At 46.5% G+C, this 25030-nt stretch overlaps 1 protein-coding gene across 3 annotated transcripts in view; it reads left to right on the forward strand.

The window, feature by feature from the left end:
* The window catches only part of ARHGEF9 (Cdc42 guanine nucleotide exchange factor 9), a 1787868-nt gene that overhangs the window by 1589739 nt on the left and 173099 nt on the right, over window positions 1–25030 (forward strand). For all 3 annotated transcript variants that reach the window (XM_069612543.1, XM_069612544.1, XM_069612545.1), the window contains one exon: window positions 9304–9433. In XM_069612543.1, the coding sequence (XP_069468644.1) occupies window positions 9304–9433 (130 nt within the window). The remainder of the gene's footprint in view (window positions 1–9303; window positions 9434–25030) is intronic.

The raw sequence follows: 25030 nt of genomic DNA on the forward strand, positions 1-25030 counted from the left end.
GCCCACAAAAGCCAAGTCTGCCCCTAGAAACGATAACTAACCAGACATAATCGCGTGTATCCACAGCCTCAGATCGAGGCTGCCACTACGCTGCCCACAATGGCCAAGTCTGCCACTAGAAACGGTAACTAACCAGACATAAACCCGTGGTTCCCCAGCCTCAGACGGGGGCTGCGACTACTCTGCCCACAACGGCCAAGTCTGGCACTAGAAACGGTAACAAACCAGACATAAACATGTGTATTCACAGTCTCAGAAGGGGGCTGCCACTACTCTGCCCATAAAAGCCAAGTCTGCCACTAGAAATGGTAATTAACCAGACATAAACCCGTGGATCCCCAGCCTCAGACGGGGGCTGCCACTACTCTGTCCACAACGGGCAAGTCTGGCACTAGAAACGGTAACTAACCAAACGTAAACTCATGTATCCACAGCCTCAGGCGGGGGCTGCCACTACTCGGCCCACAACGGCCAAGTGTGGCACTAGAAACAGTAACTAACCAGACATAAACCCGTGTATCCACAGCCTCAGATGGGGGCTGCCACTCCTCTGCCAACAACGGCCAAGTCTGGCACTAGAAACGGTAACTAACCACACATAAACCCGTGTATCCCCAGTCTCAGACGGAGGCTGCCACTACTCTGCACACAAAAGCCAAGTCTGCCACTAGAAAAGGTAACTAACCAGGCATAAACCCGTGTATCCAGGGCCTCAGACGGGTGCTGCCACTATTCTGCCCACAACGGCCAAGTCTGCAACTACAAATGGTAACTATCCAAACGTAAATCCGTGTATCCACAGCCCCAGATGGGGGCTGCCACTACTCGGCCCACATCGGCCAAGTCTGGGACTAGAAACGGTAACTAACCAAACATAAACCCATGTATCCACAGCCTCAGACGGGGGCTGCCACTACTCGGCCCACAACGGGCAAGTCTGGCACTAGAAACGGTAACTAACCAGACGTAAACCTGTGTATCCCCAGTCTCAGACGGAGGCTGCCACTACTCTGCCCACAAAAGCCAAGTCTGCCACTAGAAACGATAACTAACTAGAAATAAACCCGTTTATCCACAGCCTCAGACGGGGGCTGCCACTACTCTGCCCACAACGGCCAAGTCTGGCACTAGAAACAGTAACTAACCAAATGTAAACCCGTATATCCAAAGCCTCAGACGGGGGCTGCCACTACTCGGCCCACAACGGCCAAGTCTGCCACTAGAAACGGTAACTAACCAAATGTAAACCCGTATATCCACAGCCTCAGACGGGGGCTGCCACTACTCGGCCCACAACGGCCAAGTCTGTCACTAGAAAGGAAACTAACCAAACATAAACCCGTGTATCCACAGCCTCAGATGGGGGCTGCCACTACTCCTCCCACAACGGCCAAGTCTGCATCTAGGAACGGTAACTAACCAGACGTAAACCTGTGTATCCCAAGTCTCAGATGGAGGCTGCCACTACTCTGCCCACAAAAGCCAAGTCTGCCACTAGAAACGGTAACTAACCAGACATAATCCCGTGTATCCACAGCCTCAGATCGAGGCTGCCACTACGCTGCCCACAATGGCCAAGTCTGCCACTAGAAACGGTAACTAACCAGACATAAACCCGTGGATCCCCAGCCTCAGACGGGGGCTGCCACTACTCTGCCCACAACGGCCAAGTCTGGCACTAGAAACGGTAACACACCAGACATAAACATGTGTATTCACAGTCTCAGAAGGGGGCTGCCACTACTCTGCCCACAACGGCCAAGTCTGGCACTAGAAACGGTAATTAAGCAGACATAAACCCGTGGATCCCCAGCCTCAGGCGGGGGCTGCCACTACTCTGTCCACAACGGGCAAGTCTGGCACTAGAAACGGTAACTAACCAAACGTAAACTCATGTATCCACAGCCTCAGACGGGGGCTGCCACTACTCGGCCCACAATGGCCAAGTGTGGCACTAGAAACAGTAACTAACCAGACATAAACCCGTGTATCCACAGCCTCAGATGGGGGCTGCCACTCCTCTGCCAAGAACGGCCAAGTCTGGCTCTAGAAACGGTAACTAACCACACATAAACCCGTGTATCCCCAGTCTCAGACGGAGGCTGCCACTACTCTGCACACAAAAGCCAAGTCTGCCACTAGAAACGGTAACTAACCAGACATAAACCCGTGTATCCAGAGCCTCAGACGGGTGCTGCCACTATTCTGCCCACAACGGCCAAGTCTGCAACTACAAATGGTAACTATCCAAACGTAAATCCGTGTATCCACAGCCTCAGACGGGGGCTGCCACTACTTGGCCCACAACGGCCAAGTCTGGGACTAGAAACGGTAACTAACCAAACATAAACCCATGTATCCACAGCCTCAGACGGGGGCTGCTACTACTCTGCCCACAATGGCCAAGTCTGCATCTAGAAACGGTAACTAACCAAACGTAAACCCGTATATCCACAGCCTCAGACGGGGGCTGCCACTACTCGGCCCACAACGGCCAAGTCTGCCACTAGAAAGGGAACTAACCAAACGTAAACCCGTGTATCCACAGCCTCAGATGGGGGCTGCCACTACTCGGCCCACAACGGCCAAGTCTGCATCTAGGAACGGTAACTAACCAGACTTAATCCCTTTATCCACAGCCTCAGACGTGGCTGCCACTAGTCTGCCCACAACGGCCAAGTCTGCAACTAGAAACGGTAACTAACCAGACGTAAACCTGTGTATCCCAAGTCTCAGATGGAGGCTGCCACTACTCTGCCCACAAAAGCCAAGTCTGCCCCTAGAAACGGTAACTAACCAGACATAATCCCGTGTATCCACAGCCTCAGATCGAGGCTGCCACTACGCTGCGCACAATGGCCAAGTCTGCCACTAGAAACGGTAACTAACCAGACATAAACCCGTGGATCCCCAGCCTCAGACGGGGGCTGCCACTACTCTGCCCACAACGGCCAAGTCTGTTACTAGAAAAGGTAACTAACCAGACATAAACCCTTTTATCCCCAGTTTCAGACGGGGGCTGCCACTCCTCTGCCCACAACGGCCAAGTCTGCCACTAGAAACGTTAACTAACCAGACATAAACCCATGTATCCACAGCCTCAGATGGGGGCTGTCACTACTCTGCCCACAATGGCCAGTTCTGACCCATGTATGCACTTAACTTGAAGGAAGAGGCGTAGGTGGGTGTCAGAAATGCCCTCCTTTACAACCCTCTACTCAAAACTCGTGCAAATCTCGGTCCCCTGAATTAATGGCAAGTGTTTCTCTTCTCCACAGGGAAAAAAAAAAAAACATTATTAAAGTTCAAGGTATTTTGTACAATGTATACCTCCCTCGTGGAGTGAAGGCAACAATTGGCGGATTGTCAAGTTAGTGTTTGTCCTTGCAATATGGTGTATTTTCTGCCAGCACTCTGTCATCAGTGGTATTTCCAACCCTACCACGGGTGGTAGAACAGGCTATATTACCACCCGGCCAGTAGTTCAGCTGGTCAATGGCCTAAGATGCTTTCAGGCAGGTGAGCTAGATTACCCCACACAGATGTCTCTACCTGTGTACTACCACAATGGCAGTCACAGTTGTTTGGAGCACCTTGGGGGAAGCTTTTGCATAGAACGACAAAGGGTAAATACTTGCCCCATTGGTGATAGGATATGATTGGTTATATATAACGCGCTTATTACCCAGAAGTTTCTAAGCGCGGACCCGGGGATGAAACCTGCGGTTCTCACGTCGTCTTGCTTCCAAGGCGAGCACGTTGCTCCTGAGCTATCCTCCCAAGACAGACTCGGTGGCTCGGACAGACACAAAGCCTGAAAGATTGCTTTTTGAGTGGAGGCGCGCTGTGGCACGATGGAGGACTATCGTTATTACTACACCGGAAGTAAGTCAGCCAGTCTTGTTTTATTATCCCTCTGGGTTTGATAAAGTGAAACCTGTCTAGAAGTAAAAAAGAACAGTGAAAGGGGACAACGCACATTTAAAACCGTTCATTTTTTGTAAATATATTTTGGCGATTTAGCACAAGGTTCGCTCAGAGAATTCAATGCCAACTGCTGCCGAATTTCCGGGCTTCACATAAGCTTCCCTTTATCCTTAAACTTAAGGCATTTTGGAGAGTATCAGTTCCAGGTGCAGTTTAGACGATCCAGAAAAAAAATTATTTATGGTCTATTAATATCAGGATCGGAATCGGACTAGCCTATAAAGCAATTGTGCAATGCCTGAACCAAAAACGCAAAATGCTGGTCTGGGCCAGTTTTATTGGTCAAAGCGGGCCACTTTTTTGTCCAATTTTAACAGTTTGATGAGTTACTTCACTATGAGGCTAATAGTTTTGACCAGTGTTGCTGAATAAATATTCTTTAAATTGCACAATTTGCATCACATTTTATCAAAAAAACTACACCTTGGTTACTATTCAAATAGTCTGTCACGAAAGGAATGAATAGTCATTTGCAACTGTGGGACACTTTTTCATTGGTGCCCGAGACAATGTTATGCCCCATTCCGAGCCTGGGTAAAATGCTAGATAAGAGCCTGCAATTCCGTCTTCAAATTCAGCAACTTAGCTTCTGGACCACATCTTCTGTTTCTGTTCCTCCGGCACAGAGGCCAAACATTAATAATGGATAGGAATCTGATCAGTGATGAGTTGTTTCTTTGTCACTTAATACAGGGGAACATGCACTTAATTAGCCACCTATTGATTGGAAACAGAAGCCGCCCAGGAGAGCCTTTCAGCAGCCATTGTTCTGCGGCACCTGCTTAATTGATATGTTCACCACTGGGTTCAGCAGAGACGCCGAGGCGCGGGCGAGAGTGTGGACTCTTTAACGGCTGGACATGAATTTGTGTCCGCGTAATTTGAGCTCCAGGATATCGGATACAGTTAGCGAGCAGTAAGATTGCACCTTGACCCACAGCGAGCCGACATGGTGATGCACCCTCGATGAAAGATCCAGAAACAGCAGGTGATGCCTTGTATTCCTCGTCTATCGACCAGGGGTGTTGCTAGGTCTTGAAAAGATCTGGGGCTACACTAATGTTGGCACTGTCGAGACTCGGGTCTGTCGAGACTCGGGGCTAGCTAGCCTTTTGGTTGTAGCTCCTGAGCTTCAATCTGGGGCTCCAAACAAAAGATCCGTGGGCTGTAGTTCCCTCGGCCCCTGCACCCACTTAGCAACGCCTCTGCTATTGACAAAGAAACCTATTGGCTGGGAGGATAGCTCTGGGGCAATGCGTTTGTTTTGGAAGCAAGAAAACGCAGAGAAAAAACCAGTTTGAAACCTACGCTTAGATGGTCTCCGGTATTAAGCGCATTATAAAAGATTAAGTAATTATTGGCGCCCCAAGACGGTTACCAGACATTTTGCCGAAAAAAAATGGTCGACAGGACATTTGGTCAAAACCATTTGGTCGAAAGACAAATGGTCGAATTTTTTTTATTTTTTATTTTCACCTTTTTTTTGGGGGGGTCCCCGCCCCAACCCCCTTTTTTCTAAAAAAACATTTTTTTCCCTAAACTAAAACCTCAAAAATAAATATATAAATAAATAAAAAATTCGACCATTTGGTTTTCGACCAAATTCCGTCGACCGAATGTCTTTCGACCAAATGTCTTTCGACCAAATGTCCGGACACCCCCCAAGACACCACCAATGTACATGCATTGAAAACATTTTATGCACTTCAGGCACATATGATATATTACCACCCAGTAGGGAATGGCCAGCCAATCAGATGGCTGGGTAAGTGCATTTCATGGAGGCCACTCACTTGTCTTGCCCACTCTGCCCTCTTCTGATAACTGCGCCGCCTCCTGCCCCACATGCCCCAATCACCATCCACTGCTCATGACTCATCTTTGTCAGACACCCCTTTCATCAGCCCCAATTTACCAGGCGATTGGTTCCCTCGTCATGCCGCTGCCGCCATATTACTGTATTAAATGAGTGGGCTCAGCAGCACTTCCAACCAATCAGTTGCCAGCATGCACATTTAAATTTTGCCTTGGTGCTTACAGAATACATAGATCAATTGTTTTAATCTGAGAATGACCCTTTCCAAGGAGGAAGGACATTTTGAAGAAAAAAATGATTCATACTCTCGGCAAAAGAAGCTATATAAAAAAAGCATATTATTTAATTGGACTTGTGTTGTAAATTGGCTCTTTTAAAAGGTTGCAATGGCATTTCCTATAATCACTTCCATTTTATATTGTAGTTCTAGTAAAAACATTACACTTATATAACTGAGTGAATCACATTATCCAATAACCCTAAAATAATTGCATTAATTATTTTCTGACATGTGATTATTCCAAGATAAACACTCTGTTACAAAGGGGAAGTAGACAAATAGCACCAACAAGGGTTCCTGGATTATTTGCATGAAATCAAAAAGCATTATGAAAACATAAAAATGAGCCCAGACCATATTTAAAAAATATGTCTGTGTTAAAAGGGTTGTATGCTTGAAACAATAAGCACAACATGCACTCTGGACTTTGTGTTCATTTCATTTTTTTGCAATACTCTCTGTAACGTTTGTAACCATGAACCATAGGACTCCTTTGGGCACCCTCAGGATTTGGATGTGAGTGTAAAATGACTGCAACATTTGTTACCCCATTGGGGACCGTGGGTCGCCCTGCTTCTCGCAGCCTGAGATAATGTTTACTCTTCCGTATGAGGAGAGTCTTGCTGGGTCTACGAGCCATGCTGAATTTACAAGAGGAGGGGAGTGGTTGGGTCTCAGGATAATGGTGTCTTGCGGAAAACCCTGTTCTCCAATAGAAAGACATCCTCAGGGAATTGTACATACAAGACAGTTAGCTTCACACGCCTTCTGATTCCTTGAAAATCAGTTTGTCAATGTCTTCGGTTATTTCTCTGAAAGAAATAAAATATGACTAAGATGGAAGCATGCCAATTATGGGTCCTTATTTGGCAGGAATAAAATGCTTTTTTTGCCAACAGTGACATTTTGTTGACAATGGCATGAGTAAATATGCTTTGCAGTGTTCTGCTAATAGCTGGGGAGGGCCTGTGAAATACAATGGAATGCTATTCTGCAGAAGGGCCCCCAAGTCTGATCCATTCAAACACCAACCACGCCATCATGTCGCGTTAAGACATGACTAGGTCAACAACACCTGTTTAGATTCACTTCAAACCAAATCTAGTTTACCCTCACAAAGGAAGCCACTGGCAATTGGCATACACATGTCGACATGATCTCTTTCCCTTCAACAGGTATTCCCTGCATGGCACGCATGCGGGACTGTGAAGCCCCAGTTCTGCGCAATCTATTTTGAAAAGTGGAATGCAGTGGAATGCAGGCATTGAGTTAAGCATATTTGGGGTGATTTCCTTAAAACTCTAAATTGCATGTGGGGCACTGCCATCTTGTGCACTTGTGCGCTACTTTCCCCTCTGTGCAATGTTCTTGGTTTGTGCATCAAAGTATGCATGTAAAACCTGGCGGAACCAGATGTGCATGCATGGTTTACACGTCGTAGTGCAATGCAGTGTCAATGGGGCTCATTATGAGTTTGCCGGTCAGGATATAAGGTGCCGGTAACAAACTCCAAGTCTGCCGGTATGGGCTGCGATGTGCTGGCAGGCCTGACCTGCTGGTAGTTCAGGCCCCTACCAGCAGACAATTGCAGCAATCCTGTGAGGGAAGCTTCCCCATCACATGGATAAGCCGGCCACCTCAAGACCTTCCTCCTTGCTTCTGCCTTCTCTCTTCCTCTCCTCTACTTCACTGGTCACCTGGCTACCCTCTGATTTTGGGACCAGGTCTCTACCCGCCCAGTTGCACACCCGCACTTCCTCCTGGCAACCCTTGCACTTGGGTCTGTATCTGTAACCCTACAGTCCCCCTACCTGCACTTTTGGACACCTGCTGTCTGCACTTACCCTTGCACCCGACACCTGCTACCCGCACTTCTTGTTATTGTTTTGATCCCATGTACAGCATTGCCCCTCCCCAGACCCCTCCACTTGTGCAATCTCAATGTCACTTGTTGTCTCTGTCCTCCCTCTGTTCCCCCTCCTTGCCTCGTCGCGCTTGAGACACTTGTATATAGGCGCGTTACAAATGCCATATCATATCATGTCTCTGCCAACCGTAATAGACCGGTAACAAAGGGATATCAGGCGGCAGAGACGGTGTGGTGGTTCCACGGTATCCTGCCATGATTATCGGCCGGATGCTGGGGAACTCGTAATGAGCTCCAGTGTCTGATGAAATGTATGCATGACAGGGGGCATTTAACATAGATTCCTATGGACTGCACCAGCTTTGGCAGGTACTAGAGGCTGACGCATTCTGTTGAAATATTATACATTAACACCAGCCTCGAGGTGATGCTGGTGATGCTGTGTTTTTTAGCAGGTAGTGCATTGTGGGTATTCGCATAGCTCTCAACTCACACGCTTTTGGCGGGTGTCACCCGCCTTGTAAACAGCTGACTCACCCGCCAAACCTCCTGCACGCCCATTCATTTCAATGGGCCTCTCACCCGCCAAAAATAAAATCGGGTGTTTTCACCCGCCTTTACAACACAAATGGTTGAGAGCTATGGTATTCGGAAACAGTAATTTAGTTCTGTCTTCAATTTCACCCTGCCAAAATATTGAAAATGTCCGGGAGTATAAAAACAAGGTGTTGAACTAGGCAGGCACTTTTTTAAAAAGTGTCATAACATTGCGGGGACATGAAATAAATTACCCCTCCCCCCCATATTGCTAATTACTCATTGTTTATAAACTGGAAACGGCACAGTCCTGCAAACATGTTTTACAGAGATGTTACAAGCAACATCACAGAGCACAAATATTTCATAGATGTATCAGGGTATTGTTGTTGTAGAATTTAAGATTAAGTAGTTTACTGCTGTGATTCATACTATAACTATGGGCAGATCAATGACAATACTTAGACAATTCAATATTCTAAGATGTCATTATCCTGATATTGTCCTATTACTGTGCAAATGTAAATTATCAAGAAAAGGTGGCCATGGCAATGGTGACCATTATTATTAGGGAATACTTCTTATCAACTGAAATTCATAATGGCAATGAAAGTGCTTGTAGAATTACACTGGAGACCAGGTCAATCATTGGCTTCAGATCCACAATTATGCCATTCTGCGTGGTACAACGGCCCAAAGAAACCTCACACATTTTTAGAGTGACAACATACATTGGTCCTAAGGCCGAGAATGCTGCGCTGTCTTCTCTGTTGTGTGAGCTCGGCGTAATGACGTCCACCTTCTTGTGTCTCGCAGCGATTACAGGTACGTGGCGGCGGCCCTCGCAGTCATGAGGAACGTGACGCAGCAGATCAACGAGAGGAAAAGAAGACTGGAAAACATCGACAAGATCGCACAGTGGCAGGCCTCAGTCCTCGACTGGGAGGTAAGGCCCTTTCCAAGAATGCAAGGGGGATTGGCTGCACACCTTAATGTTAGCCAAACGGCACGTGTAGTATTGTTCCCAAGTTCTTGAGATTCTATAGGCGCTGTCGATAGGTTTGGCACGGGCCAGCGCTGCTAAAATTAATACCAGGTTGTTCGAGTCATGGAAGTTTCCACGAGACCACCGATCAAGGTCGGAATGGGGCATAAAATAGACTCGGGCACCAATGAAAAAGTCACCCACGGTCAGGGGTGGACTGTGAACCAAAAGAGGCCCTGGAAATAATTTTCAAAGTGGCCCGAAATTACACATCTCCCACAAGCCCAAGCCTTTTCCTATGAGAAAATGTAGAAATACCACACAAAAGAAAGCCGGGGTGCAGATGCATACTGGGAAATCTCGAGAGTTCCCTGGGCCCAGGGTGCAGAGGCCTACTGGGAAATCTCCAGAGTGGCCTATATGGCCAGTCCACCCCTGTTCCCAGGGTGCTGAGGCATACCAGGAAATCTCCAGAGTGCCCTATAGGCCAGTCCACCTCTGGGCCCAGGGCGCAGAGGCCTACAAGGAAATCTCCAGAGTGCCCTATAGGCCAGTCTGCCCCTGGGCCCAGGGTGCAGATGCCTACCGGGAAATCTCCAGAGTGCCCTATAGGCCAGTCCGCCCCTGGGCCCAGGGTGCAGATGCCTACCGGGAAATCTCCAAAGTGCCCTATAGGCCAGTCCACCCCTGGGCCCAAGGTGCAGAGGCCTACCGGGAAATCTCGAGAGTTCCCTATAGGCCATTCCACCACTGCCCACGGTTACAAATGCCACTTCATTCCTTTTGTGACAGACTGTTTGAATGCTACCGAAGTAGACGTTTTTTGATTAAATGTGATGCAAATTGTGCATGTTAAAGATCATTTATTCAGCAGCATTGTTCAAAACAACCAGCCATATAGTGAAGTAGCTCATCAAACTAGCCCACATTGGCAAAAACAGTGGCCGACTTTGACTGAAAAACTGCCCCACACCAGCATTTTCAGTTTTTGGTTCGGGCATTGCCCTATAGGCCAGTCCGCGCCTGCCACCAGTGCTCAACTGGACACGTGCTTTTCAGTATTCAACTAATACTTACCAATGTGCATGTTATATAGCTTTAATCCTAAAGTCAGAAATTACATTCAGAGATCAGAGAAAAAAAATATATTCCAGAAATAATATTTAACAACATTAAAGTAAGTAATCTTATCCAATCAAAGGCAGGCCCTTTCCCCTACATCCAAGCGTGATAGCACACCAGTGCCCCACTATTATCTGTAATCGGTTGCTGTTTAAGTGAAATTACGTATGATGAGAAAAACCAAGACAAAGTCACACTAAAACAATTACAATTATGAAACGTTTTTATTTTAAACATAGCAAGACAAAAAGCAACACAAAGGTGAGCACAGTGAATTTGTAGGGTGAGTGTTGGAGAGCCGGGAGAAGTGTGCTTATATGTAAAGGGTTGCTGCAGTGGAATGTACAGGTTAGACATGCATTGGCAATGCCAAAGGTTTGGGTTTTTAGTAGGCATGGGAAAGGCTCATGTAGGCACAGCCATTGAGGTATTAAATGGCCATTGTTGGCAGCAGGTGCAAAATGGTGCGAATACCTGGGCATATAATAGCAGTGCCAATACTTTTACACAAGCCAAAATTGTTGGCTTTGCCAATGCATGTTTTTAACAGGACCTCAGTGAAGGACCTGTATAGTAATTATAAATCGAGTGGCTGAAGGCAGACCTGGTAAAACATTTGTATTACACCAGTAGCAGCTTTACAACTCCCAATGAAGTCATTAAGTCTCAGAAGACTGCTTTGAAACAACACTGGGAGGCACTATGGGTGCAACGTTTGATGATAAGGCTTGTTAAAGCAGGCTCAAAGAGTTCACAGGTGGAGGTGTTTTGGGTGGCAGGAACTGGGTGGGAATGGCCAAAGATATGAGCATGGCAATAGGAAGTCAATGGGTAGGCAAACAAACTCCAATGCATCCAAAACACTGCAGAAAGACTACGCCTGAGACTAAACCGAAGAGACCCCAACACACCAGCCCTGAGAAGCCTACATTGGCTTCCAGTAAAACAAATAGGATTAACATCAAAGCCCTCTGCATCCCACACAAATCACTGCACGGACAAGAAGCCAAATTCCTCTAAACCAAAAATAACCGCTACCAACCAGGAAGAAACCTAAGACTGAGCAATGACCGCCAAATCGAAACAAAAGTCTGTGAGAAAAGGAAATTCAGAAGAACCGCGTGTTCCTGTTTGATAGCCACTCTATAGAACTCAATCCTGAAGGGAATAAGAAAGACAGCAGATCATAAAAATTGCATCTCCCACAACTCTTACCTCGGACGCAAGTCAAACAGGGGACAGTACGGATCCTGGAACCAACAATAAAACAACCACACTGTACTAACTACTAACCACCCTGCTCCTCGCTCCTCTCCAGCAAACCTCCCACATACCACACAAGCCCTAAGTGGGCCAGCCTTACTGCACATAAAACACACACCTGCCAAAAGAATAAAAACTGCCGCAAACATACAACCCAGACTCTGGATGTTGCCCCTCCGGACACAATAACCCCAGTGCACACTACCCAAGCACACTCAGAAAGCCGACATGCACGGACGCCAGTGGCTCCTGGTTCTGCACGCACCAACAGAAGACCACAACCCTCCGTCCTATCCCTCTTCCGTCACAAACGAACCCCACCCACTTTATTACAGAGCCACGTGAGTGCCGTGCGTGGTATAAATCAACATAACATAATTGGCTTTATTTTATCAAATGTAAATCTGGGGATTGGATTAACAGATTTGGTTATTGATTTTGAGAGGTCCATTATGTCACAATTTGATTTGTTAAATAAAAGATGATGTTTATGAAAAGCTAGATATTTAAACATCTGCACAGAATACAAGTAAATGTGATAATCCCAAATACACACAATCATAATTAAATGAATGGTATCCTAAGTTTCACATCCTTGCCGGGACCAAGGTTTTCGTTCTGCTTCTGCTAGAGGGACCATGCACGTGGCAGCTGAACCTTTTGGGAATCCTGTTCTCCTGCAAGCAGACTCGTCAGGGTATGTATTCCTTTATGGGCTGCTAAATCAAAGATCACCCTGGTGCGGGATTGCCCCGGGTGAAGATTTTAGGGAAAACCATAAGGGATGGGAACGGAGAAATGCATGCAGCCATAGAGGAAGTCATGCCTGCTTTAGGAATGGGCAGAGGTGTCGCCACTGGGGGAGGCCGGACATCCTTTCCAATGCTGCCAGCTTCTTGTGGGATGAGGGAGAATTCCTGGCTCGCTAGCAGACGGGGGCCCCTCAGTGCTGATCGTTGGGCGCACTCATTTGCATGCTGTTGGCTTGCCACCTGAAAGGCTCCCTCCCAGCTCAGTCCTGTAAGTTGCCATTGATGTGGCATAAAGCACTACTCAACCACTAAAGCTTGTCGTAGCCTTTTAGTGGTATTACCCAATTTGATTGAATATTATAGATCGAATGGTACATATGGACCGAATTCGGCAAGCACCATTCGTTCGATTTGATTTGATCAAATTGTGTATTTAATACCAAACATGGGGACTTGGGGTGCCCCGCTGCCCATGTTCAGTATTTTTGGCCTTTGGGGGATACGGGTGTGTCCCCTGCTTTCTGAAGATTGGAGGCGGGGGACAAAAAAAAGGGGACTCGGCGTCATCGGACCAGCCTGCGTTAGAGGGACAGAACTGACGGTGCAGGGTCAGGAGAGGCAGCGGATGTGGAAAATGTAAGTGAGGGAGGTACAGGGGATGTTTTGAGGGTGAGGGACATAGATTGGGTAAGTTTGGCCGTGCTAAAACTGTATTTGCGGCAAAATTGACTGCAGCCAATTACGCCATGAACAATTCTGCCGTGGCCACACAATGCAGATCCTTTTTAGTAACTGTCAGAACAGGAACATATAACATGAGACAAGTCGCTGCACACCAATGTCTCCCATCCACCTGTGCCTTTCACGTAGGCTAATGAATGCAGCCTGCTTAGGGAGCTCAGGTTATATTTTGTCACTATAGTTTGCTCAATATTATCATCATTTGATGGCCTCCTTCCAAGCAAGTCACCACCTTGCCTCACTCTGAGCTTAAATAACTCAAACCATAGCATGACATAACATGGACAAGCTCTTAATGATAACCTTTTTAACATCAAGGGGTCAGGATTTTTAGATTTCACTGTATTAGTTTGATCACTCTATTCCTTTACCTTCTGTTACCAAAAACATTCCCCTTTACACACAGTCTATCCTTGACCCGGCCACTCTTGGCTCAGGCTTCGCAGTCACAGAATGATCATTCTGCAGTCTGACCCGGGGTACACCGTAGAGAGATAGCCCGTTAAATAAGCCACCAAACTTCCACACTTTCCCGAGCCCCTGATGCATATAACATTACTTTGTGTACTCTCTTACAACTCTCGAGGTCTGCCTTGGAAACACAACCCAATTACCTCAAGATTGTGGGAACTATCTGCCTCACTTTTGCGGAAGTATGGTCCAGGACTGACACACATCCATGCAATCCCCAAACATTCTCCCATTTCTGCATTCCTCCTTCCCTGTTTTTGTAGCTTCCATGTTCCAATTTTCTGCCGTCTTATTTTCCCCTTTCTTATTCCTTCCCACCAGTAAACTAAGGCATAGTGTGCCATTCCATGAACAAACCTAGGCACTCTGAAACTACAACTGAAGTGATAGGCACAGAATACAAGCATATTAACTTGGCATCACATAAAAGTGGATTGATCTGTTTAAAACATGGATTTCTCTTTTCTCTCATTCAAATCTACTAGGCATTGCTCCAATATCTGCTTTGTACAGAAATAACACATTATTCAGATTTTCACCTTCATTCGCTATTAGCTACTGACTTAAGAATGAACGATAATCAATATTCTGTGTGAATGGCGCGGCTGGAGACTACTCCTAGCCTGCACAGAGCATTATTAGAAATGAGAGATCATACCTCAGTGACGCCATCACTTGGACTTACAAATCCTGTGCCTTTCAGAACCCCCATCCAATAGAGAAATGATTGGAGTTTGGAGGCAACCCCCAGCACTCACTTCTCCCAATTGTCATTCTCTTATCTTTGGTTTAAAATGTACACATTTGTAGTGACAGAAATGCACTCCCATTTATCTATGCCAATCTCACGTTGGCTGCGGTGTGTCCAAGAAGGCCAATATTGCCAATACTGCCACTGTAAGGACACATTTTAATGCTTTCTGTGCCAATGTATGCCAGTATTGCCACTGTAAGATCACATGTATGTTTGTTGTGCCCAGAAAAGCTAGTTTTGACAATACAAAAACAAACTCAGGCGGCTGTGCCCAATAATAACGGCATAGCTGGGCATAGCCAGCATGTGTGTGTTCAAACAGTGGCATATATTATGGACACAAGCATCATGAAAACGTGTTGGAATCTGCTCTTGTCTACTGTTGGTACCCCGGCAGCTTATGCATTTTTTCATATGTTTCTCTACAGAACTGATAGCAAATTGTATGTTTTTTTTTTACCTAATTTTTGAGACAAAGGCCCTCATTACGACCCTGGCGCTAAGGGGTCTGCGCCAGCGTTAGCTGCGCCGACCCCTTACCGCCAACTACGAGTTCCCGGAGCGCCATGGTCATTTTTCCGCCCGCTTTTTGCGGGCGGAAAAATCCATGGCGCTCTGGGACCTTGGTGTTAATTACGCCACCGTATTTTACGGTGGCGTAATTAACTCCTTCCCCACTCCCATTATACCCTATGGGGCCAAAATGGGAATGGGGAAGGGTAAATGGGTCAATGGGGACTTACCGCCCCGCCGACCTCGGAATGGGGCGGTAAGTCCGCCATCCGCCATGGCGTAAAGGGACTTTGCGCCATGGCCGGAAAGTCCGTCGATGGCGGTAAAAATCCGCCAGGGTCGTAATGAGGGCCAAAGTATTACAAATTAGCTTGGGTGCTTTGGTCTCCCTCGCTAAGCTTCTTTGCTCGTGCTTATTACTGTGAAATATATCTGCCCCTCCAGTCAAAACGCCCACCAGCTGCCACTGGCTCGGAAGCAGCCTCAGGGTGTCATCTGCACGTCAGCTTCATGGTCCCTCCCACCTGTTCACATCACCACTCTTTCCTGTTTCCTTCACACTTTAAACCAACCTTTAGGGGCATCATTGCTGCAATGCACGATTGCACTATTTAAAATACACTGAACCTTATGGATGGAAAAGGACTCATAACCATATATGCGGGCAATACTTGCTGTGGCGTGGGTAGAATATTACCCTAAAATCTCGCCTACAGTATTCCCATCAACACTTCTTTCTTCTGTTCTGAGCTTCGAATTTATTTTAGATTTTTCCTTAACTTTCCACGCCCACATCTCAGATAGGTTTCTTTCAATTATCTGTCTTGAAATGGTACAACAATATCTTCCCTCTCCTCTGTCCCCTGCAGGAGTCCAGCCATTTGGCTATTTCAAGACTGGAGAGTAGAAATGCTCTCTCTGTGGTTTTCCTGCCTCTTTTCTGGCACCAGATTCGCTCACAGGGTTTAGTAGTGCGACTCCTTACATGTTCTCAAATAACTCCTATTTAACACCTTTGCTGTGTATGATTGGATGTTTTAACCTACCTTTGTTTTATCTGGTCTTTTAATCCTATTAATCAGATTGGACCTTAGGAAATGTAATCACGCTCAATTATTTAAGGAGACATTTTCGGCTTCCATTCCACGGCTCTGGAACTCCTTCCCTGTCGCTTTACGATTGCCCTCCTCATGAATAAAGTTTCAGAAGATGCTAACAATCAGGGACGTCATTTCACCAAAATCCCAGGGGTAGGGCAAGTGACATCACACGACCCTTGACCTCTGATGACATCACAGGAAGTGGTGTCATTTGACCCCAACACAAAGTGATATCACAGGAAGCGATGGAACATGACCTTTCACCCCTTGACAAAACAGGACGTGGAATCACATAGCATTATTCCTAAGTACACTACGAAAAATATGGTTACGGTATCACTATAATGTTATTTACATTTCATATAAGAATGGATCACCATATGTATCGTTAAGATCAGTGTGTATATGCTCATAATACCAAGGTACTGTAAATGCAAGCAGACGTCCATGGCTAAATGATAATGATGTGTTATTAAATAGCACTTACGCTTAAGCACTTTATCTAGAAAAAATATACACCCAATATCACCCAACCTGTGTTGGTACTCATTTATCGACCTCAGAAGGAGGAAAGGCTGAGTTGAGGTGTTTAAGAATAGACTAAATCAGTGACTCACCCCCTGAGGTGTGCCTGAAATAAATTTTAATGAGACTAGCAATTATTGCATAGAATTCCAGAAAGACCCTTTATTTGGTATTCCTATTCTTTCTTATTTAGGGTCAGTGCTGTATGTGTTAGACTTGTGGAGCCCCTATTCATTTTTTTTAAGAGGCCTGAACAAGAAAGCCAGCCACTCCAGAAGCAAAGAGCCACATGGCGCTGGCCCCAGACCAGGAGCTTCCATTAAAAGTTAAAAAGAGGACACTTTTTTTAGGGATAGCAGGGGAGACCTCAGGGGTTGCGACCCCTGGCAACCCCTAAATGAAGTCCCTGCTAACAATGTAGAATTTAGACTTGCGTATCCACTCCTGTGTTTTTTTTAAATATATTTTGACACTGTGTCATTTCTCATCTTACTCAGCATTTTTTACTTTTATTTGTAATTGTATTTTTATCTGCATTTGGAATGGGTTTTATGCAGCGCAGTAAAAGATTTGTTCTCTGGCATCGTAGTAATCGCTCAGTTCTACTGACTGCCATTTGCCAATGCTGGGAATAGAATGTTTCTGGTTTAAAATAAATGCTGGATAATAAAGTATTCAAACCAGGTAATCAAAAGCCCAGATTGTGGACTTCTGTCAGTGGCCGAACCAGCGCCTGGCTTGGGAGGTTACAGGCGGAAGCCTGCCCTCTGCTGTGATGCTCAGCTCAGGGGTGGGGATGGTAAAGGAGTGCAACTGCAAGAACCTGTCAAATCTCTCACCTAGGAAATCATTGACATGCCAGCAGCAAACATTAAGTGCCAGAGGACAAAAGCCTGCCCAGGCATATCAACATAGTCCTTATGATGAAGCCAAAGAGGTAACTGCTGAGCTCAGCCTTTAGATGGTCCATACCTGGAATCATCAGCCTCTCTTTGTGGAAACATAGCTATTCAGCCTGTGGGCTCAGTGGCAAATGGGAGTCGACACCCTACTGGTTTAATGTCCCCACTCACCACCAGCTTTAAAATTGTCATCCAGCCCCCACAGAATGCTGAGGGTGGCTCCACCCATTCCTGCCTGCAAACAAAGCAGAATGCCTGGACGCATTGCTTTCTGGACGTTTTAACTCTTTTCTTCAGGTCTCTGCTTCCTGTATAACAACGTTCAGTTATCCGGCATACGTGCTTACCCATTATGTATGTGTTAATGCATACATCCTTACATTCCCAATGATCCCGTGTAATTGAGCTTACTGTACTAGTTTATTTGTGTGTATGGCACTCTGCTGCCTCCAGGTAAAACTTTCAGTTATTCGGCATATGTACTTACAGGGGCGCTGAGTACGCGGGTGCTCCGGGGCCCGGGCCCCCGCTGGCAGAATGAAGTCGGGGCTGCGCCTCGCCTCCCCCGGCCGGAGAGAAGAGACGCAGTATGGCAGGCCCTTTGTTCCATACATACTGTGTCTGTCTCTGGCCCGGGTAAAAGCCGGGTAAAAACGGTGTTTAGAAATTGAGGGACAGATGCAACGCAAGAGGCTCTTACTTTGCTCTGTCCCTCGATTTCTAAACATCGTTTTGGGTTGGGTGTACTTCTGCATCTGAGCACGGGTGCACAGATGTGGAGGTACACCCAACCCAAAATGATTTTTAGAAATTGAGGCACAGACGCAAAGCAACTCTGTCCCTCACTTTCTAAAAATCATTTGGGGTTGGATGTATTTGTACATCTGTGCACCCCTCTTGGCAATATGGGTGCAGAGATGTAGAGGTACACCCAACCCAAAACGATTTTTATAAATTGAGGGATAGATGCAAAGCAAGAGCCTCTGTCCCTCAATTCATACAATCGTTTTGGGTTGGGTGTTCCTCTACATCTGTGCAGCCCTCTTGCATTGCATCTATTGCATCTGCAGAGGGAGGTGGCAGGGAGAGGGCAAATGAGACTGTTTGCATGTCTCTGAGCGTGCAACTGGTGAGGGTGAAGGCTATGGGCGGGGAACGGAGAAGTTGAGGGAGGGAACACACGTTATCACCCCTGCACACACATTGAATGAATATGGTATGGATCTATATAGATCGAGAATACTGGAGTGAGAATTCAGAGTGTTTTAACAGAAATATAATTGTCTTCCCAGATGGGAGACTGACTCCATTAATATACATGGGGTCACTGAGATGGCCAAGAGTGAAACTGTACGTTCATTTGTGAGATTACCAGCAGCAGGTGGTACCATGCTCCAAGGAGTGAGGTGCCCACTCAATATATCACAGTGTTTAAAGGTATGAGACCCATCCTGAATTCTTGCCCACATAGCCTTGGCCAGAGTTTCACACTGAAGAAGTGAGCATGTGATCCGGGGCCTGCAGCCCACACACACACAGGGGATTCCCATGCTCCCACTTGCGAGATTTGCACTAAATTAGTGAGATTGTGCTCCAAGGTAGGAGGCACACGCACAGTCTTTGCTCTGAGGTTTGACACACTCACAGGATGGGACAGCATTTCATTCTCCCATCCTAGTTGTGTTGCTCTGCCTTTTGAGGGCCACTACAACCTGGATGATTATAGAGGGGTGGAGTAGGGGCAGTGATGGACTACTGGAATGCAACTGGAAGGCTTAAACCTCCTTCTTACTTGACTTTAGTATATGCAGTATATGCTAGCCAATGTTTCCACTGGTCTGCACCACTCCCCCCCACCTCCTTTGCACCAAGTTGGCAAATACGTGCAAATGCGGTCATATAACTGCTGGTGATGTCACTTCCTATATTTGGGCATCCCCCCGACAAATTCATAAGTCGGCTCCACTGTGTGCTTACCCATTATGTATGCGTTAATGCATACATCTGTTGATTCACAATGATGCTGTGAAATTAAGCTTACAGTACTCGTTTTTGTGTGTGTACGGCATTCTGCTGCCTCCAGTTACTAAAGAGCTATGGAAGAGCCCTTATGCAAAAATAAAAGGTCCCTCGGCGTTCCGTGGAGATTACATGGCCCATGTTCCTGATCCGTCGGTCTGCTTGCGGTCCTTCCTTATCAAGGTCGCGAGACGCCCCCTCCGACCTGCCATCAGTCCCCGGTGTTCGCTGAGCCCTCGACAGAAGCCCGATTTGCAAATAAACCGGCTTAGGCAGGTCCCCATCCGAGACTCTTAATATTCATTGGTAGATGGAAAGCAAAGGTGACCCGGCGTCCGTGTGACAGGCCGTCCCCATCTCACGGCGTGACGCTGATTGATGACCTCAGAGGTGCCCCCCCAACCACCACCGCCCCGTCCACAGGCTGTCTCGTGGACCCTGCGAAAACACCACCTGCAAATGAGATGCACGGATTCAAACGGCTGCCGTTTCTTAGGGCTTCACTGAAAATGGGCCCTGCGCGTTTGCGTCACAAGGCCTCAGTAGGCAACGCTTGACCCCTTGGATCTCCAAGAAAGGTCAAGGCAGATGTTTAGGAGGGCAACGCCACTGAGGTGTATTTAAGAGGACAGCAACCCCATGTAGCTTTATAGAAGGCATTCTGCTTTTGACATGGTGGACATGAGCCCATTGAGGATGACACCCTTTCATTGAGGGTAACAAGCTGCAAACTAGGGTTAGTTGACACATTACATTATTGTTTCCTAGCCTGACATATAGTAAGTCTTCTTTCCCCGTAGTTTCTACAGTTCAAGAAAGTGCTCCAGACCTTCCTCATCAAGGAACTCTCCTCCTTAACACCTAGGTCCACACAACCCTGCACTCCCCACCCTACCTGAGACTCAGTGATCTGCTCCCCACTGTCTCCTCCCCTGCTTGCTTGTAGATTCCTGGTTGTTTGTTGCCCGCCATCCCCTGTTAGCCCCCAGCCCCCTTTTTCTCTGCTTCCCTCAATGCGTTCTTCCCCCTATGACTGCAAAGCGCCCGGTGCTTCCCGAAGCTAGGCCTGCGCTCAATAAATACACTAATAATAATAATAATAATAATAATCATAATAATAATAATTTTTTGCTGTCCTGGGTAATTCTTTATATGCTACACTGAGCTAGCTATACAGTGTTATGCTCCGTTCTGCACCGTTTGAATGCTCTGTTATGCTGTCCTGGCCATAACCAGTGGGCCCATATGCCGTCCGTTTGGTAACATGACCAGGGTGGCACTGAGCCCTGTCCCCGTGCTTATTCCTGGCCCCCCAGGTAGTACGCAAGACATTGGGTAGTTGTTGGCAATAAAAGGCTGTGGGATTTTATTGCACAGTTATGATCATAACATAACATAATCATAATTACAGTAACCATAATATGTTGTACTTTTGGGCATCGGGTCCCAAGGTTACCCCCTCTGGCCCGTGCTGCCATTCTTGTCCCACGACAGTGTGGTCACGTACAGTGACCTGTCTTCTTTCTACTTCTTCTCATCCTTTTTCTTAGGGTGGGAGGGTTCTGGGAACAAGAAGAAGAGACTCTGAGTGCACAGAGTACTCTTTGGTTTGGGTCCCCGTGCAGGGTCCACAAACTGATTTGTTCTTGGCTGGAGCAGCCCTTATATAGGACCCAGGGGGCTGTCCCTTGGGTCATTCTGTGTGTTGGGGACTGTGGTGCCAGCCCCCTGGGCAACATCTGCTAACAGCTAATTGCACCTTATGGTGCCTCAGCCTAGCTCCCCCGCCTACTTCCTGCCTTTAGGGGCCCTGATGTTTTGCATCCCTGTGTGGGGAGGCCAGGGTGTTGATTAACACCCCCCCTCCCTCTATGTTTCCTGGTGCGGCGACAGTGCTCGCCTTTGTAGTATTGTGGGGGAGAGGGGGCGTGCTGGCCCATTTGTTGGGCTGCTGCTCCCCCTCTCCCCTGCCTAGGCAGCCATGGGGCACTGGTTACCCTGCCTCGCTTTGGGAGGCCCTGCAGCATTTCTCAGTATTGTTGGAGGTTTGCAGACGATGCATCGCCTGCAAACGCGTCTTAAACAAGTGCACACATAATATTTCTTACTCTGATATAATTTTATGTTTATGTTTATGTTTATTGAATTATTAATAATTTTAACGAAGCACACAGGTGGTGTGACATTAATGCTCGAATCAGATCTCACTACAAAATAAAACACGCCGCAGTTTGCGTGGTGCATGTGTGGAAGCCTGTGCCCTTTTTGTCCAAATGATACCATGGTGCGATACCTTGTTCGCACGCGTGTTAAAGGTGGGCTTGCAATTCACTGTTCTCAAGGCTACCATAATACCACCCATGGCTTTGTGTTGTCTTCCTTTATGGCATAGGTGTATATGAGTAGGGACAATAAAAGGTTTGCCAGCAGAGCTAAATCACCAGCACCCGCCCCACCAGCTGAGCGCAATGCTGCGATTCCCCTGTGTATTTCCACCGCAGGGCAGCAGGGTAATGGGCAGGGGGCCTGAATGTTACATGTGCACAGATCAGCTGGCGGATTGCTCTTTTTCACCCAGCCAGTTTAAGGCCTCAGAAAAAGATCACCCTACCACTTACACATCCCTATAAGAATCCTTCCTTTCCAGACTAGGCCTTGCAAAGTGGATAGGACACAAGACATGGTCCTAGCCCCTCCGGAATACTGTAAAGGTCTGCATCTTGGCCCTCCATGAACTTGATACTAGGGCTTAAACCCAGAGATCTTGTTAGCCTCGCTTTAAATTCTCTACACGGGCTAGCAATTGAAGTAAGAATGAAAGATTGCAACTCTTTTTTTGATCCAAACATCTAGCAGATGTCTAGGACTACACATACCACCATCCCCATCCATCATAGTCATCGGAGAGGGATTGTGAGTGTTGTAGTCCACAACATCTAGAGAGGCAAAGTTTGCAGACCCCTGCCCTGCTAGATGTACAACTTGGAGTGAACAATTGGAAAGCATTGACCTACTAGACTCTTTAGGTCCATCAGTCAAGAAAAAGAGGTTTGGTGGAAGAGCACGAACCGCAGAAGGTGCCACACAGGGGGGCAACCTGTCTGCCTGCCTCAGAAACCAAGAGACCCCCACTTTAGAATCTGGAGACCACCAACATCTTTGCTTTTCAAGAAAGCCATTGACACACTTGATTTGGTATATAATCACCAGGGCCATTCTGCAACGTGACCTTGAACAAATGTGTTCAGCAGATGGTGAGATCCCTGTAGCCCTCGCAAGGGTGTACTAGTCACACCTATGACCGTTGTGAACTCTTTGGCCACTTCCTTCCGCTCACATCTATTTGACCTTTGATAGCCTGCACCTTTGTCAGTGTGCTGTTTTGTACCAATAACTCTCCCTTTTCGTACTCACTTGCCTTGATTGTATCTAGGTTCTGAAGTATCAGTACCTTGTGCTCACTGTCAACTGCATATTTGCCCTCTCGTCTCCCCTTGGGTGACATCAAAGCTTTTGATTTCAGTTAGTTGATTGATAAAACCAACAATGAATGAAAACATACATTGGCTGTAAGGGCAGTTATTCCAGGCAATCAGAGTATGTTATGTTATGTTATCTTGCATTTGTATAGTGCCTTCTGCCATAGTTTATGGTGTTGAAGTGCTTTGCCTGTCAGAGAAGCAAGGGGGCGCATGAAAGAGCATTCAGTAATTGTAGGGTGAAGCAAAGTCGCGTAGATAGTTGGGATGAGGGAGAGGGATAGATAAAATGCACAGGAAGGCATGGGAAGGAAAAGTTGGAGGAGCTATGTGTACAATTCGACCACATTTATTTTGGGACTCAACTGTATTCTGTGGGGGTGCAGCATCAAGAGGAGAGAGAGAGAGCAGGGGAAGAGCTGTTGTGTCAGGAGGTATGCTTGGAATGTACCCACTGCATGGTGAGCCTGGCCACGTTCAAGCCATGCCCAGGAAAACACAGATGACAGAACCCTTCTGAGTACTCCCCAGGTCCCATGTAGGACATTACAGCATAAAGGTTGGCTGAAATGTTCCTGTACTGTTATTAAATGTTATTTTAGCCTCTGGAGGCTGAAATACACATTCCATGTCCTTGATGGAACAGAGGGTGTGGGAGTAGAAGGAAAACTGGGATTATCGACACACCTCTGAGCAGCGAGCTAAACATGTATCAAGAGTGTCTCCATGTGAGAGGCAGTGAGGAACACAAGACTGCTAAAAGAGCACAGCATGGTACCTGAAAAAGTCCACTAAATGGGATCAGGGTACCCAGCTTGGACACAGTTGTTTGCACCGACTTTAAGCCATTTCACTAAATAACAGTATCAGGTATGAGCTCAGTGCTGCACTGACTGTGAGTGACTGGCTGGCTCTGCCTGTTGCTTAGCCTTGCCTGTGTGGAAATTGTTCACGATTCTCTAGGGTTGAACTATAGGGGCGATTGATGAAGACCTCTCTGAAAACAGCCCAGATAGAGGAGGCTCTATACAGTAATATGTGTCTTTGATCTTTAACTCATCATTGGTGTATTGGATGTTTAACTCATTATTGGTGTCTTGGATCTCGAACTTGTCATTGGTGTCTTGGATTTTTAACTCATAATTGTGCTCTTTGATCTTTAGCTCATCATTGGTGTCTTGATCTTTAACTCATCATTGGTGTCTTGGATCTTTAACTCATCATTGGTGTCTTGGATCTTTAACTCATCATTGGTGTCTTGGATCTTTAACCCATCAATGGTGTCTTGGATCATTAACTCATTATTGGTGTCTTGGATCTCGAACTTGTCATTGGTGTCTTGGATTTTTAACTCATAATTGTGCTCTTTGATCTTTAGCTCATCATTGGTGTCTTGGATCTTTAACTCATCATTGGTGTCTTGGATCTTTAACACGTCATTGATGTCTTGGATCTTAAACTCATCATTGGTGTCTTGGATCTTTAACTCATCATTGGTGTCTTAGATCTTTAGCTCATCATTGGTGTCTTGGATCTTTAACCCATCAATGGTGTCTTGGATCATTAGCTCATTATTGGTATCTTGGATCTTGAACCAACCATTTGGCAATTGCCAGGTGGGACATAGCTACCCATAGATTCTGGGAAGTCAATTCACAGGCCAATGCCAATGGTAGTGCCAGTGACATCACTTGAACTGTTGTCATGTGGACTTTGAACATGATAACAAATATGTCAAAATGATTTACAAATAACCACAATATTTAAAATAACAAGTAGCTACTATAGCAGACAACAGGATATTTTAGCCTGCAACCATATTTTATCTAAGCTTCCTCCTTGATGTGCCAAGTGTGCCATAATTATATGCAAAGGGCAATGTAGCAGAACTATCATAAGCAAGGCGTAGTGCCTTCA

This window comes from Ambystoma mexicanum, chromosome 5p (assembly GCF_040938575.1).
Source record: "Ambystoma mexicanum isolate Mex_15411 chromosome 5p, UKY_AmexF1_1, whole genome shotgun sequence".
In the NCBI taxonomy this organism is placed as follows: domain Eukaryota; kingdom Metazoa; phylum Chordata; class Amphibia; order Caudata; family Ambystomatidae; genus Ambystoma; species Ambystoma mexicanum.